The sequence below is a fragment of the Accipiter gentilis genome, chromosome 16 (genome assembly GCF_929443795.1).
Source record: "Accipiter gentilis chromosome 16, bAccGen1.1, whole genome shotgun sequence".
Lineage (NCBI taxonomy): Eukaryota > Metazoa > Chordata > Aves > Accipitriformes > Accipitridae > Astur > Astur gentilis.
In genome coordinates, this window is record NC_064895.1 from 18,923,763 (window position 1) to 18,940,664 (window position 16,902).

Consider the following 16,902-nt stretch of genomic DNA (forward strand, 5'->3'; position numbering starts at 1 on the left):
CTGTGTTTTAGGGTTTTCTTTAGGATTGGGGGGCAAGAGCAATTTTTGGAGGGGTTTTTTGTTTGTTTTCCAAATCTGCCTGACTGCTTTATTTTATGACTCGCTGAAAATACTGTGCCAGAATTATGACAAGTTTATATTTTGCAGATGATGGAAACCAGAAATAAGATATAAGATATTAAAGAACTGCAGAGGAAAAAAAAGAGACTATGTTGCTGATAATCGCTACAAATTAATCTGGTTTTATAAGTACAGTTCAAGCATGAAAAGCAGAAAAATTTCAATTTTTTCATTTGCAATGCATCTCAGTTTTGTGTGAGTTTTCTGCCACTACTTTACAAGCAGCAATAGATGTGAAGAAAACTGTGTAGGATGCCCTCTCTCATTTAGGCTGTAGCTGCTCATTGCAGCAAATAAACATATGAACATTTATCATTGGGAGTGACTGTTGCTCGAATTAAACTTGTGATTTGTTACAGAAGGAAAATTACAGTTTTTAAAGTGTTTTGATTTCTCATCTTTCTGTAATTTACTCACTCTAAGGATTAGGGATGATTTTTCTTCTGTGGAACTGTTTTTACTGTGCCAGAGCTGACTGCTTTGCAACTGCTCACACTTGTGAAGATGATGTTTAAATTGAGTGGGTGTAACGGATAACTTTCTTCTGCAGGAAGTGTTCCTACAAGATTATGTTCAGCTGGCTGCAAGTATAAATGAATGTGATGCGTCAGCCTGATGACCCTGAATATATTTTCATTTACTATCTGTCCTGGCCAGCCTAAACAAGCTCTATCAGGGTGCTTCATCTAAAGTAATAAAAATATATCTGCAAAAATATATCTGCTATGGAGGTGGGGCAAGTAAAGGATGCTTTGTTCTTCAAGTACTTTTCTGAAAGTTTTTCTGTAATACTACTGTGCCAGCCCGAGTACTTTACCTGGTCTATCACTCCTGATGTCGGCATCCCTCTAGCTTGAATGATTCCTGCAGAAATATAGAGCAGGTCCATAGGTTCTGTATTCACAGTATAAATATCATTATTTCCACTTATAAATGGTATTAAACATCTACTTAGATGCAGCAAATTTAATTTAGTGTAGCTTAACAAAGGGGAACATTTCTTTGGCTTTTCTTGTGGTTGTAACTCACTATTTCAGCATCGTGGGGAATCAACCAGAAAAGAAGATAAATACTGTTTACATGGAATATATACATAGAGAGCTACAAAAAATACAATGTAAAAAACAAAAACCCCAAAAAACAACCCCCCCCTCAACGTCTATATGTCCCACTATCAAGAGCACATGCTCTTAGTTTTTTCACTTGAAGGCATTATTGAAATACTTACCAACATGTGCAGACATGTTTACCAGAAGGAAAAATTAATTTTCATTGCATTTACCAATTTCTATTTTATTGATAGAATTGGTGAACTTGATAAATCTTTTTCTAGTTAACAGAAAAATTTCCCAGTTTGAGAAGGGGATTATTTGACTTTGAGGATTTGCACAGGCTTGGCTCTGTGCTCTTATGTCAAGAAAGATGCTTGGAAATACAGTGGTGAAAGAGACTAATGGCAGCTGTTACTTGAGACAAGATGGTCTTTTCATGTCTAAAAAGGTGCCAAACCCTGCCATATTATATCAGCAGATAAAAGGAAACTGTGGTTAGAATATTATTGAGAGTTGTTATAAACCCAAGTGCTACTGACAAAACAGTAAACTCGGCGCTAGATTTAGCGCTTTTTCCTTCAGGAAACAAAACACTTTAACCGTTTCAAGAAAACAAAATTACGATGGGTGACACAACCACTCTGCACAGTTCTCTTGCTCATGTATCCTGCATCATAGCTACTATCAGTACTGAACTTAATAAGATTAATCGCATATCAAACTTTCAAAGTTCTTTAAACCCAATCCTTGTCTCCACCCCCCACCCCAATTTCCCTTGACTGAGTTGGAGAGATTTTGTCACTTCAAAGACTGAGCACAGCTGGAAAAAGGGACGTGCCTTTGAAAATACTGCTCCATGAAAAGAGCTACGTATACCAAAATTCCACCTGATGGATATTTAAAGTGAATTAGCTGTCTGACTGAAATACAATTAAGGAAAGAAGCTAACCAGGGATATTCTTAGTGCCAAGATAGTGTAGAAGTAGCGGTACGTTAGCATCTATGTCATTTTAATATCTTATTTTAAAATGCAATTTGCTCTGCTAGAGCACCTCCCCAGCCAAGCTCACAGCCAGGTTAATTGTCCTACCAAACTCTTGACAAAGGTTGGATCTGTGGCCAGCTGTGGGCCAGCAGTGGGAGGAACTGTGAGCATGGTCTGCTTTGGATAAATGTGTGGGGCAGACTTACTGGATGAACCCTTGTGTGCTGTCTTCTTCCTCCATCCCAACATCCCAGTGCTGCCCTGGCAGTGACACCACATAACAAATAACAGACAGACAAGATGGCCCAAACCCTAGAAACTGTCCAAGTTTTATCTGCTGCAAAAACATGAAATCTGTGGCCTCATTTCAGGTCAAATTCAGGCTGTCTTCCAGTCCCACGTGAATGCCAGGTCTCAGAGCAGCTTTAGCCTTTAAGCCTCTCTATCGCTCAGCCCACTGCGACGTGTTGTAGACATTTTGCACTGGTGAGCTAAACTTGCTGCTTGATCTGCAGCTGGGTGGAAGAGAGCCCTGTGCTCAGGCTCAGCTCCCCCAAAGCCTGGAGTTTAATGGAACAAAAGGCTCCTGGAGTTACAGCCACGTGCGCACCTACTGTACGGGGGCTTTATAAGACGTCTTATCCAGATTAACGTGTTGCTAGCTTTTGTAGTTGTTGAATGGTTTCTACCAAATAAGATCTGCCAGTTAGAAACAGGGGCAGTGGTCTATTTTCTTGTAATTAGTTCCAGGGCTGATGTCGTCAGTATGACGTAGGAAGACACTGCTGGGAAGGACGGCATCTTTCACGGGAGATGCTTCTGAAGGCGTGGGCAATTAGCAGTTCATAGATGACTCTATGGCACTGGGACAGTCTTCTTAATTGCATTTTTCTATACCTAAATTGTTTTTGTGGTTTGACAGTGCGTAAATCTTACCTCTCTCCAGAAAACTTGCTTAGCAGTACAGGCTGCCAGTCTCTTACATTCTTTTGAGTTTATAGAAATCTGAAGGTTTACTGAGAGTGGGTAACCAGAACTACTGCGTAGTAGACTTAATCAGGCCTCTCTTATTCTGTTGGATAGATCAGAAGAATGTGGGATGTCTTTTTCATAAAAGTTCATAATAAATAGAGAATTTCAGTTGGAAAAGGAGAAAAATGGTTCAGTGCCCTTCTCGGTCTGGATGGGTTTCTGGGAAGGGAGCCACACCACTCAGTTATGGGCACGGAGCCTTATGGAAAGTTGCTTTGTCTGTGTCGTGTGACTTCTTTTCCTTTGTCCTTCACTGATATTTTTTAACAAGTGGCCAATTTCAACCAAATTTGATGGTTTCAGGGCTATAAATTTTTGATGATCAATTGCTCAGGGATGAGAGAAAGACTTTTCCTGCCTTCCTGATGGAAAGAAATCGGCAGTGGCTCTGATGACAGCCAGCTGGTCGGTCAGCTCACACGTGCTTCCCTAAGCTGTGACATGGGCTGTCTTTTGGCTACCAGGCAGATCAAAAAAGATGGAGGATACATGGGGGGACACGAGGAAGTAAAGCTGGTTTTGCCGTGGGGGGGTATCAAAGACATGAGAAAGGTGCTGCTGATATTATGGAGAAGTTTAAGAGATACAGCAGAGGAGCAAGAGGTACTACAGTGGGATGGCATAAGGCATATATTAATCCTGAATTCCCAAGCACTTGTGTTATAAGTTTCGGAATAACCTCCTGGGATAGACCAAGGCATGCAGTTCAGCAGATCGGCCTTTGTATAAAGCTGTGCCAAACTGCTCTCTTCCTCATGTCTGGCTCCTACCATAATTTTTAGTAAGGCACGTACAGCCCAGCATCTACTTCTGCTTCTCTATTACCTTTTTAAACTGAAAATCCTAGCTTTTGCAGCATGGCTTCAGATGATAGTGGTTTACATTCTCTGTGTATTTATTTTGAACAGCACAAGAAGTGTGGGATTTGTAGGTGTTCTTACCATCAAGTCCAAGTGAAGGTGATGGGATTGCGCCCACGCATCTCCAAGCACAAATACACTTTTGTTCTGGTGTCTGCGGATATGCCATCATCAAAGAAGGTGCCACTCTGTTTTCTGGACTTTTCTTTGTTTACCTCTCTAAAAATCCCAAATCTTACTGCTTGCAGGCTGCTTAGAATTTGCAAGATAGACATTAGGGAAAAATTGTAGCCTTGTGATTTTTCTTTGTGATTTCTAAAGAAATACTGGTTTTAGTTGATGGTATATTTATATTTTCCCCCAGTATTACTCTCAGTTACTAACTGTTATGGTTGTTAGTACGCTAATCGTAAAACCTCATAGAATATGTTATGCTGTTATTCTGCTTTATGAATATTCTTTTTGGCAATACCATAAGAAAACACTATGATAATCCTATGGTTAAGAGGTTCTGAGATATAATGTAGAAAGCAAGCAGGATTCACAATGACATTTTCCATTTTGTTTTGGGTTTTTCCAGCTACAAAGGCCAAATTTCATTCTATTTTAAAAAAAATTCCCAACCTTATCCAGTACTATCCCTGTTGCAGTCTCTGGTGTTAGTGGTTTGGAAGGTGGGCTGGAAGGTATCCTGTAATAACTGATTGACTTCTGTATAGCAGTCTAGCAGAACTGATAAATTATTTTTTAAAAGCCACAGGCAAAGTCCTTTGCTTGTTCTGTTATCTGTAGCCCACCGTGGAGGTCTTACAGACAGGACATTCCTCTCCCTGCATTGATAAGCTGAAGAATATAACTGTGTAAAATGGGTATGTGGCTCTTCCTTGCTGTGTAGGTGCTTGGATTTATACACAAAACTGAAAAATTTGTTCAAGAAAATTGTATTTTTTCCAATAATAGTGGTGTTGATCTCGCAACAAATTCTCAGTGATAGCATATTTATTTTGTAAAATACCAGCAAATTAAGTTTGGGGATTTTTTTCTTCTTTTCTTTCTTATAAAAAAAAAAACCAAAAAACCCCAAATGGGCTGCGAGACCATGAATTAGAGATGCAGAAAAAATTACTATCAACAACCATAAATGTCTTCCAACTGCCAGGCCACTTTCACCACAGAAGCCCAAGACTTGGAAATGCTTTGACATGACAGTGAATGGGGGGAGGCTTTCAAAGCTGTAGGGTCCTTGTGACGTGACATCCATGTAGATATCTATATAACCTCGTATAGACTTCTTGTATGAACTCATATAAACTTGTTACTTGCCCCTGGGGAAAAGACCCTCGCTTGTACATTGTGTTTAACTGATCATGTAATCCAGCCTGTAACCCAAGTGGGGGATTGATTGTGGAGGAAGGGATGTTTCAGAGGGGGAATATTTCAAGACTTTGACCACCAGAAAAGCCAGTGAGTTACCAGGTGTCCCTGGTGCAGGTAACGGTTACCAACACATGTTCTGGGGAGTCTCACCAGCCCCAGCCACGGACACCTTCTGAAGACGCTCGCTGAGCTCCCCTCAGACAGCCCCTTGTCCAGCCTGACCGAGAGCTCTCTGATCAAGGCTTATCCTCTTCCAAAGATCCCTCTGAAGCTCACTTAACAAATCTCTCTGCAGTTGTTCATTTAACAAAACAGAGTGCTAGCATTTGCCCTTATAAATGAAGATTAAGTTTAGTGCAATTTTTTTTTTTTTAACTCCTGCTCTTCTAGTCAATTAGATCAATCAAATGTTCTGTTACAATGCTAAACTATCTATAAAAAAAAACCCCAAGACATAGTACCGTTTAAGAAAGTAATTATGTTTTCAGGATAATGACAGCCTAAAATAAGGATGAGTATGGCATCTATCTGGAGCACACACAGTTTAAGAAGTGCACATTAAAAAATTCCCCTAAATGTAATTCAAGCTAAGAAGCCAGTTGATAATTTTTAGTACATAAATCACCGTAGCTCATAGGTTGGCGATTAAGAAGAGTGGCTTATTGTAAGGACTCTTTTAATAACCTATTGTCTCAGATCTCGGTTTAATAGCAACATTATGTGATCACATATTTTATTTATGGATCATTTGAAGAATTTGTTATGCAGATATTCTGATTAGTGGACTATTGAACCATTAGCCAAATAAATCTAAAGGTAATAAAACTCACAGGAAGATAAATGGCTTGCTTTTTCTTGTTCTTTTCAGCCAATTCAGGCTAATTTAAGCCTTTCACAGAATGGTGATAATGAAGGATTTGTTCTCAGCAGCGTTATGGCAGGTGATTTGCATTTGAAAGTTTGACACGTTTATAGGCCTTTGATCTTTTCCCTCCAGTGCTTGTGCCCCTGGCCAGACACCTACATGCACGTTTTACCAGGTGGAAGATCCAGGAGCAAAAGTAGCTCTGAGAGTTACCCTGAAAACGTACACTAGAAAAAATAGTTATACAATTTGTGTCCAGAAAATATTCTATTGCTGAATTTGAGTAGCCTTTATATAACATAAGACAAAATATATTTGAACTTCTTTTATTAGAGTTTCTTTTAAGCTAGAGAAAGTGCTCATGGAAGATTTTAAAGGAATACAGAGTCTGATGTAAAGCCCACTGAGCCGTAAAGATTGGCTGCTTCTGTAGGTTTGAATTTATTGTTGAAATGGAACTTCTTACCATAGAACACAAATTTTGGCACCTAGCAAGCTTGAGAAAGGACTGTGACAGCCATGGAGCCATTTCTTAAATCTTATTTAAATTTTTGCTTTGTTATTAAAGAAAAATAAATTAACTCTCTCTCCTCCGGCCGGAAGAGGAAGTCTTGGAAAAAAAAATCAGGGTGTTACTGGCACTGTGAGCATACGTGAGTAAAATTAAGTGTATAACCTAGGATGTATGAAGGATGTTCTTAATGTTTACCTTTTGACCTCAAAATAAGAAGGGAGTGACAGGATTCAGGAGGAACAAAGCTGAATATTTGAAACAGGACTGTTGTATCCCTCATTATTGTCTAAAATTTAATATAATCAGCTGATTTCTCTGCTGGATCGTAATGGTTAATTCCAGGTCTGTGAGCCAGTGGTTCATTTCATTCTCATCTCAGACTTGATGCCTAAGGTAGACTGCTTTCACTAATTAAAAGTTACCTGCATGAAATTCCTTCCTGTGCCATGAGCAAATGATATTTCTCCAAACTGAGCTTTTCCTCTGGAAGGAGACATGGCTTGCTAGGTTCCGTGGAGGAGGACAGCCTGTCTGATCTCAGGAAAACTCCAGGGATGGAGGTTTCTGGCCAAATAACTGGCTTCAGGCTGTATGTTGTATTTGGGAGGATGCGGCTCACCACCCCAGAATACTCTGCCTTTTTAAAGCTGTGTAATGAGTATTGATTAGCCATTGTCTGAAGTACACTGAAAGTAGCAGGGACTATGTAAATGTTAGCTTACTTTATATGCACATTAATAGGGAATCCCCAATAGCCCTATTGAGTCCTTTCTTTTTTTTCCCTCCCTCTCCTTTAAAAGATGCTCCTTCAATCTAAGAGTTAACTTCACGTTGAATGTACTTGAAAATTCAGTTCCCTGGTACATTTTGTTCTTCAAAAGAGAGCACTATCCATCTGTTACTTTGCTTTCAACTCATCACAGAATGTCAGATACCAGATAAGAGCAAGAGACTGATGAATGGGCATCCCAGCCTGACAGGGCAGGTCAATGTCAGGGAATCTGAAGATTCCCTTTTTTTTTTTTTTTTTTTTTTTTTTTTTTATTTACTACAACCCATTTGCCAGTATTTACTTTAGAAAATCACTTCTCTGGGGGTTCCATTGGCTTAAGGCAATATTACCTGGAGGATTTAGATCTAATTTTTTCTTCTGATACTGTCTCCGTTTTATGCAGTAGTTTGTAATAGGACAGCATCACAAGCTTTAAGTTGACCACTCTTGGTGGGCATCATATAGAAGAGCTCTGCAGAGAGGTAATCCCTCCCCTGACACAGTCTGTATCTGAGGTAGGGAGAGATTTGGGGGAGCAGGAGGGGAAGACTGGGTCTTTTTATGATCATGCACGTCAGCGGCAGGGCTGAAAACAGGCCATTTGTGACCTGATTTCCCATCGATGTGATTGTGCTGCCTCTCCAGACAGTGCTTTGCTGTTCTCCCTGGTTTGCAGCAAACTGGACCCTAAGAGAGCAGAATTTTAGCCAGGACCAGCTGCCCTCAAGATTTGCGTGCCTGCTGTTGTAAGATCTACCTGCTTATTCATGCATGCACCGATTTTACACATCTCAATTACCATTAACTAAGCAGGAACTTAGGCAGGGTGCAAACCAGATGTCTGTGTCTCATCAGAGTGATGGGGTGGCCAGCAGCGTACAGTTAAATGGGCTCTCAGAGTGAAGGCAAGCTAAGAGTTTGATTAGTAATCCCTTTTTCCCACTAGTTCTACATTTTGCATTCTCTTTGTTTACCTTCTCTTTGTTTGACCTAATAGATTTATAAGCTTGACTTACGGGCCCATACATACATTTTCCTGGTAGGATTTTAGGTTTTTTGTTCTGTCATGTGTTTCAAAATAGAAATGAAAATACTATAAGAGTTTTCTAAACAGCAGTGGCCAGAAGTAAATGACTTCTTGCAACTTTACAAAATTAACTGAGCCCTTATCTGTAGCTATATACTGTAACTATAACTACTGTAACTATTCGATAACCTGTGCTTTGGACTTCCTGAAAAGCCTTTTTTAAGTGGATAATTAAATGTTTCCTGCTTCTAAGATTAACTTTATCCATGCAGCTGAGCAGATAAACAGAGATGTATGATGTATGTGGGTAGGCTATGTTAAAAAAAGGCATCGTGTTCTGCTGTTGGTATCAAGAAGCACCATAAAAAATGAGTAAGAGACTGAAAATCAAGTAGATGAAATCTTAAAAAAAAACGAGAGAGAAAGGAAAAGATAGAGAAAAGAGGAAAAGAAATAATGACTAGTCATAGTGGGACAAGCTAGAGGTAGAAAAATTGGGAAGAGGTGGAAAATAAAAGCTGATCGTGAGGCAACAAAAGGGAGCAGGGTCTTCGGTGGTGGAGAATACTGACCTCTGCACCATGCCCTTGTCACCCAAATACAACTGCCCAAAAATCTCACCAGGCAGGAAAAAGATCAGTGTCTTCTTCTATCGCCAGAAGTACAGCAAACCTCCCAAACAACATGCCATTCATGTTCGTCAGTAGACTGAAGGACAGACTTGGGTTTTTTTGTGGGACTGGATGTGATTAAAAGTAACATTTAGCAACTTGCCAAGAAATTCATGATTGCAGTTTAAAATCAATGCTCCTCACCCATGGGTTAACCACATGCTTGTGAAAGGTGGCTTGAACAGGCACACAGCGCTTTATTTCAGAACGTGAAATATGTAAGAGCTAAGTAAAATTTGTAATCTAACACTTGTATGTTGTCTCTTACCCAGACTATCGATCCATTTTATAATTATTAAACTGCACTGCAAGCTGTGCCCAGAGCATAACTTCATTTAGCACTGAGATGAAACATGGTTTCTATAAGCAGCACGCAGCAATTCTGCACATCGGTGCTAGGACATGGGGGAGGAAGAAATGAGCAAATACTGATGAGGAGGTTCAGTGGATGAAAAGGAACAGCCTGAGCTGAAATGTAATCACAGCAGTTGAAAAATAGCTCCCTTCACAAACACCCAGCTTCAGCCGTGCAGCTCGACTAGAAATAGTCAACAACTGAGATTTTAATGCTATTTTCCTGGCTATTGGAATTTCCTGTAAGAGGTACCTAGTTTTGGAAAATTCATCATGCTGCAAAATGAATTATTTAGAGCACGGGGCACGAAAGCCCACTGTAATAGCAGGGAAAGAGAAGTACAAACCCTTAGGTGCTATCCCAGTCTTTTAAAAAGCCCTATGAAACCACTATCAGACATGGCAAAGACAATCATCAAGCTGTTCATGGGGAGACTGAAAGAAACATTTGGAGATAAACTATATTGTACTTTATCATTTATTAAATTTGAATGTATGCTTTTGGGTAGAAAAGGAGGCATTGATGATGATTTTGAAATATTTTTAACAGGTTATTTTTTACCTGTTAAAGTTTTTCTCCCATGAAAAACTGGAATACATCCACTTCATTACAGCAGACAAATTTTTTTAAAATCAAATGTGAAAGTTGATATAATTAAGCCGCACTAACTAATAATGGAGTTCTAATGAAAGAGCTTCTATTATTTTGATAATACCTATTACTTCTCATTTTCTGAGCAAAATAAACCTTGTTAGGCTCCCCTTCCTCCCCCAGCTTTGCCCTGTCCTTCTGGCTGAAGTAACCAGTAGACATTAAAGACCAACCACATAGTTGAACCTCCTTTCAACTTCTGTTAACAGGGGTATTAAAAAGGCATTCCTAAATATCAGCTGAAAACCACTAGGTAATAAACTCCCTACTTAAAAGGTGGGTAGGTGTAAATTCCACACGTAGGCCTTTTCATCTGGGAAGCCAGTTGCTTGGAGATCAGATGTTTTAAATGAATTGCGGAGCTGATGTCACTTGTCAGTCGGTGGGGACCGCTACTATTTGGAGGATCAAATACTTACATTTGAGGATGTAAAGCAAATAGATAGGTCTTGATCCTGCCAGGGCAACGCCAGAGAGATGCTTGGCACTATGCAAAGCCCCAGTGAAATCAATGGTACTTACTTGACTGTTTCTTCTCCACGAGCAGGCTCTTAGTTTGGCATTTTGGAGTTGTGCCCTTGAGAACATGAAAGGTTTTAAATGTTTATGGCAGGACTTTTTAACAGCAGTAGAACTTGCCTATTCCTGGTCTTACTACAAATTAATAACAACATTTTCTCTTGTGCTAGCCACAGGTTTGTTTGGCCAAAGGTGGTAATAATGATTAGACATCCAATTTACACGTGGTTTTCATTGATTATAGTAAGGGTTGTAGGCTCCGTTTCATAGGGCTGGACTCAGGATCGGTCCTGGTTCTCTTACTGCCTTCTTTCCCTCTGGGAATTGTAGCTGGCTATTCATCTGTATTCTTTGGCATATTGACCTCAAGAAAGAAAGAAAGAAAGAAAGAAAGAAAGAAAGAAAGAAAGAAAGAAAGTATGTATTTGTTGACCAGCTTGCTTACCTAGAAGTCTTATTTATTTCAGTTGAGGTTGGACCCAGATTAAATCGTCTTCCACAAGAAGAAAAAAAGCTGCAAAGTCTACTTATTTTTTAAAAAATACATCTATCCAAATTGAGGGAAAGCCTTAAAAAGGAGAGGAGCATCGTGTGGTGGCTAGTGTGACTCTGGATAACAAATGTAGTGGATCCTTTCCTTCCTTTATTGCCAGCTTGAGCATAAACTGAGGTGTTTAAGACTATTTTTCAGAGGTGTTGAACACCTGCTGCATCTGCTGGAGTTAGTGAGACGTGCATCTGCTCGCCCCACGTTTTATATACGGGCGACTGACTCCTCGTCTGTGCCTCTGTAAAGCAGGACAGTAACAGCCGCCTCCGCAGTGAGTGGGCAGCATAGCAGCTAATACTTGGGAAACCTCTTGTTTAATAAGAGATGAAGTGACTTTAAAAGCTTCGGGGAAATAGATATTTTTTTCATGGTACAGGCTGCAAGATGAGGCTTTATCGTCTAAGTGCTCTACAAGGATACTAGTACAATCTCCTTCTTGTCAATAATACAAGATTAGACTTCTGTCCTAATTGTAAAGAAGGCTGACTGTTATGGGATTAGTGTTGTTGAAACACATTTATTCATGTTTACTCAGTTTCAGCCTGCATTTTTCCCATCTGATATGATTTTTACATATTCTTACAAGTCTGTTTCTCCTACCAAGCTCACAGCTTGGTGGAAATAGATGCTAATATAGACACCACCCACCCACCCCCCCCCACCCCCCCCGTACATTAGTCCTTAAATAACTGTACACAAAAAAAGCATTTATCTACCACACTCATGGATGACAGCAATTATCTGGACAACTTGTTTGAAATTTAAAACCTGAATCAGACACATATGGAAGCTCTAAAAATATTCTATTCCATGGGTGTGGTTTTTTTAATGGAAAAATTTTTGCTTGTTCCATGCATCCGTACTTCTCCTCCCTTCCGTAATGAATTCAGAAATTAATTCAGAGATGAAGATCCAGATGTTAGCCTTTATATTGCAGAATAAATTACTGAAATGAAAATCAAAACTATCAGTCAAGCAGAAAAATGCCTTAGCATTTTTTAAGCGTTAATTCGTATTTCATTGGTGTTAGCCTCGTATCTCACTACCCTTCAATGTTTTGACATTAGTGACAGACAAAAAGGGAATTCCTAAAATTTGCAAGAGAGAGAATAAAATAAAGATTGCAAATACTTTTTTTTTTTTCCCCCCATGGATTTTCTTTCTGGGAAGGTGCCACCTGAAATACTAGACTTTCTTCGCTCTTTAGTGAGAGAGCATCAAATAGTCATAGGGTACAGAAAAACAAACCTGGTATCCAGCCTGTAGCTACGCCTTCCTCTGTATGGTACTTTCTAAGGCCCTGCTATAAAACAACACTGTGAACCGTTCTACCATTTCCAGTAATTTTTGCCTGTTTTTTTTGCCTGCCTTTGCGAGATAATTTCACACAAAAACATAGCACTGTACCAGCTACTAGGAAGACAATTAACTCTATCCCAGCTGAAACCAGGTCACTGAGGATTCTCATACTTGTGGGTGGAAACGTAGTGCTATCCAAAATGAGCTAAACCAAGAACAGCTCCGTACCATGAGCCTCTATTGACTTACATAGGCTATGGATCATACAGGGATCGTGGAGAGAGACATTGCATAGCTTCCCGATTTGGCCAAAACTGAGGCACACTTCGTTTGAGTACGTTTTGGGAACCTGGGGGCTGTGGGTAGAAATGGGTGGCTATTTTTTGAAATGGAACCTTCAGCTGCATCTATACCAGTAGAGCAAACAGGGTCACAGCCCCTTCTTTGGCTCTGAAGATGCGTGTTAATGACAAAGCTTTGCTTTCATGTGGGTAAACCCTTTGCTCACCCCTATGCCCTTGGTGGCATCCCCTGAACAGCAGTTAGGCAATGTTTGGGACATAACTAGGTAGGTACAAACTAAAATAGCACCAGGGAGCATGATGGTAATAAAACAGGTTGCACAACTGCAAGGCAGTTTTCAAGTATGTGCCTTAGTCCCATATTACCTATTGATATAGAAAAGCCTGTAATTGTTTTTTTTCTTGTCCGTGTAACAGTTTACAAAAGCATAATCTAGTGATTTTTCATGCAACCAGAGTAGTTGTCCACATACTCTAATATCCTGCCTTGGCTGCTCTAAACGTTTACCTGTAAGATCTAAGAAAAGATATAGCTATTGCTATAATTTGCATTATTTTTCCATGGCTAATCTCATCCGAATCCCTATATATAAGAATACAGAGGCGAAAACTGGCTATGTTCACCTGTCATTTACAGCAGTGGCATCTTGGATATGCACAAAATCTTTTCCTGTTTGGTGTCTGAGCAACACTTTCTATGATAAACCCATAGGCTAGGGGTATAAATTAGCTGGCAACATGCATTGTTTATAGTCAGCAAACAAGTGACTTGTTGAAACTTTTGCTTCTAAATTTGACTGCATTTAATTAACACTTGATTCCAAAATAAAAACTGCTCAGCAGAACAGTCTATGTATATATATATATGCTCACTATGGGTATTTTTAATATATTTCTCCCTATATATCTATACACATATGTATACGTGCAAGCTCCTTTTTCTTGGCACACCTTGGCAGAAGTTCCTCCTCCGCCACCTCCCCATCCTGATTTTTGTCTATTTGTAGGCTTTTAATTGTTGTGCTTACCAAAAAAGGGAAAGACATAAAATAAGAGCAGGGAACATGTCAAATGGAAAAGGCACTATAAACACAAATATGGGGAGGAAAAGAGAAAAAAGAGTGGGAGAGAGATTTTAACTGGGACAAAATCGAGTCCCCTATTTATGCTAAATTAGACCTTGTGTCTGACTTGTGGCTTTGTGACTGTTGTCTTGATGCTCAATGAAACTCATTCAGTTCACTGAAGTGACAGAAAATACCTGTCATTCATCTTGTCTTAATTTTAATCTGTAGCAGGCATTTGCAATTTTTAGGATTGTTTCAGCTCATTTTCCTTAAAGAAGGAGTGAAGCAGAGCTCAGAATACGGTAGGGTAACCATAAAACCCAAAGCAATCCTGACTGTGGGGAGCTGTTCCCTGAGTTTCTGCATGGGATACACATCATCATGGTCAAACTGTCTCAACCCGGGTTGAAATGCAAAAATCCTTCACTTTTTGGTTCTTTCTTACTCATCTCAGCATAAAATCGGTAAGTCTCCCACAAGCTACTTCCCAACGTTTTGATCCCAAACTCATAAAAATTCACAAAAGCCTTCCTAATGACTGTGGTGACTACTGGATTGGGTTTTTTTCTGAGTGGTTGTGGTGAGGATTTCACAACTGGAAAGAGCTGGTGTATTCCAGAAAGCCTCAGCTTGCTCCGGCTATGTGCCATTCGGAGGCATTTGCCCCCTTTTTTCAGAGTAGATTACGCTACACACAGAGATCGCTACACAGAAAGAATCTCTAAAATAAATCCTGCTTTTCTTTTTCCTCCAGGTTGCCACTCTTTCTCCCCTTCTTTTCATTATATATTATATTTTGCTTCCATTATGGGCCGATACAAACTCATGGCTGGCAGCCGAGCTGCTCAGTAGAGCTGCAGAGCTCAGTAGTTTTGGACAGCTTTCCTGGCTCTCCTAATGATTTGCTGTGTGATTTTGGGCAAGTTACTCCTTGCCTCTGCTTATCCATTTCCCCAGAGTAATAGAGATCATCAATCACCACTGTAAGCTGTTCTGAAGCCTAGAGATGAAAAGTGCTCATTATTAATGCTATTAATTTATAGGATATACATTTTCACTTGAACTGCTTAAGATATAACTTCACTGTTGCACTGAGTCAGGGCTGGAAAAGGGTTTTTGTGGTGGAAGAATGGATTCCTAGAGATAGAAAATTTTACAGAATTAGCTTCTAGTCTTCTCTTACACACGTCTAATCTGTATATTACTTTGAATTAAATTTCTATGTAAAACATTTGTCTGGGCCCAAAGTTTATACACTTTATTTCCTGGACTTTTTTTTTTTTTAATTACATTTTCCTATTTCTTTTTTTTAAATGGGACTTTGACTTTGTTTATAATTTTGGATTTCCTTTTTGATTTTCCAGTCATGATTCAAAATAGCAGATAAATCTACAGACTGCAGGGAACGCATTGCTGTTCTTTCCTCCTTTCTCCTGTTGAAAACCAAAGTGATCCAGAGAGAAGTTAGTTACAATCTAATGAGAAGAGAAATCCACAGAGCCACAACACGTGCAAATCCAAACAAACTATCTTTGACTTTTACGATTAAGACGCAGATAACGAGAGACTACTTCAGCAGCAGTCAGCACGGATCACTGCTGTAGTGCCATCGCCTTCAAACAGTTATGCAGAAATGAGGGCTCGGTGGCTTAAATTCAGCGTTTGTTTTAGCGGTCCTTATCTTTAAATTCTACATCTGTAAACTGTTTTGTAAAATTGTAAATTTTCTTTTTTCCTCTCTCGCTACTTATCCCCCCAGCGCAAGGTTACACGTAGATGCGCAGCCTTAATTGGTTTAGTTGCGAGAAGATAATCTTTTTTTCCTCCTTTCTCGCTGTCGCCTGTTAGCGTAAAGGCTTTTTAGCTGAAGGTTGATAATTATCATTGAGAAGAAACTAGCACATCAGGAGTTCATTTTCCATCTTAGCACTTGTGGCGCTCCTTTGAACTCCTCTCGCCAAACCCGCGTTCCCACTCTGTCACTTTCCTCCCTCCATCATAAAAAGGTCTCGGCCGCCGGCGGCTCCAGCCTTTGCTGGCGGGCAGAGGGCATCGCTTCTCCCGAGCGCTCCTCCGGCATGGACAAACTGCACGAGACGTTGATAAACATGGAAGACGCTTTGGGTTCGGAGCACTCCGGCTGCTTGTCCTCCTGGGACTGGAAAAGCGCCGCCGGGGCTTTCGAGCTGCACGCCGTCTCGTCTCCGCACAGCTTGTCCCCGACGCCCTCCTTCGAGTCCTACTCCTCGTCCCCGTGCCCGGCGGTGGCGGAGACCCCCTACGGCGGCGGCGGCGGCAGCCTGGTGGGCTACAGCCTGGTGGACTTCCCCCCCGCCTACCTGCCCAGCCCCGGGCAGGCTCGTCTGCCCAAGGGCACCAAGGTGCGGATGTCCGCCCAGCGCCGGAGGAAGGCCAGCGAGAGGGAGAAGCTGCGGATGAGGACCCTGGCCGACGCGCTCCACACGCTGCGCAACTACCTGCCCCCCATCTACAGCCAGAGGGGACAGCCCCTCACAAAAATACAAACCCTGAAGTACACCATCAAGTACATCGGCGAACTGACGGAGCTCCTCGACAGCGTCGAGAGGGCGTAGAACCCACCCGGGGCACCCGCCCCGGCATGCTCAGGGTCTTTACAAAGAAAAAAAAAAACCAAAAACCAGCAAAATTTCTTCCTTGCCGGAGTCCGGTAGCGCGGGGCGTGAGAGGAGGACGGAGCGCGAGGGCCACCGTGGTACATAGGACGCGACGCTGGAAGGTGATGTAGGATTGCCTAAAAACCTGAGCTGCGAGTTGCTGAGACAGAAATCTTGCTTTTTGCCTTTTTTATGTCTTTTTTTTTTTTTAATAATAATAATAAGCTTCTGAGAAATATTAAACCTAG

The 16,902-nt window shown here is 40.7% G+C and overlaps 1 protein-coding gene across 1 annotated transcript; it reads left to right on the top strand.

The window, feature by feature from the left end:
- Positions 1-16,096: 16,096 nt before the first annotated feature.
- On the top strand, positions 16,097-16,612 carry MSGN1 (mesogenin 1). The gene has a single exon (XM_049819032.1). The coding sequence runs from the start codon at positions 16,097-16,099 to the stop codon at positions 16,610-16,612; it is 516 nt and encodes a 171-aa protein (XP_049674989.1).
- The last annotated feature ends 290 nt before the right edge of the window (positions 16,613-16,902 follow it).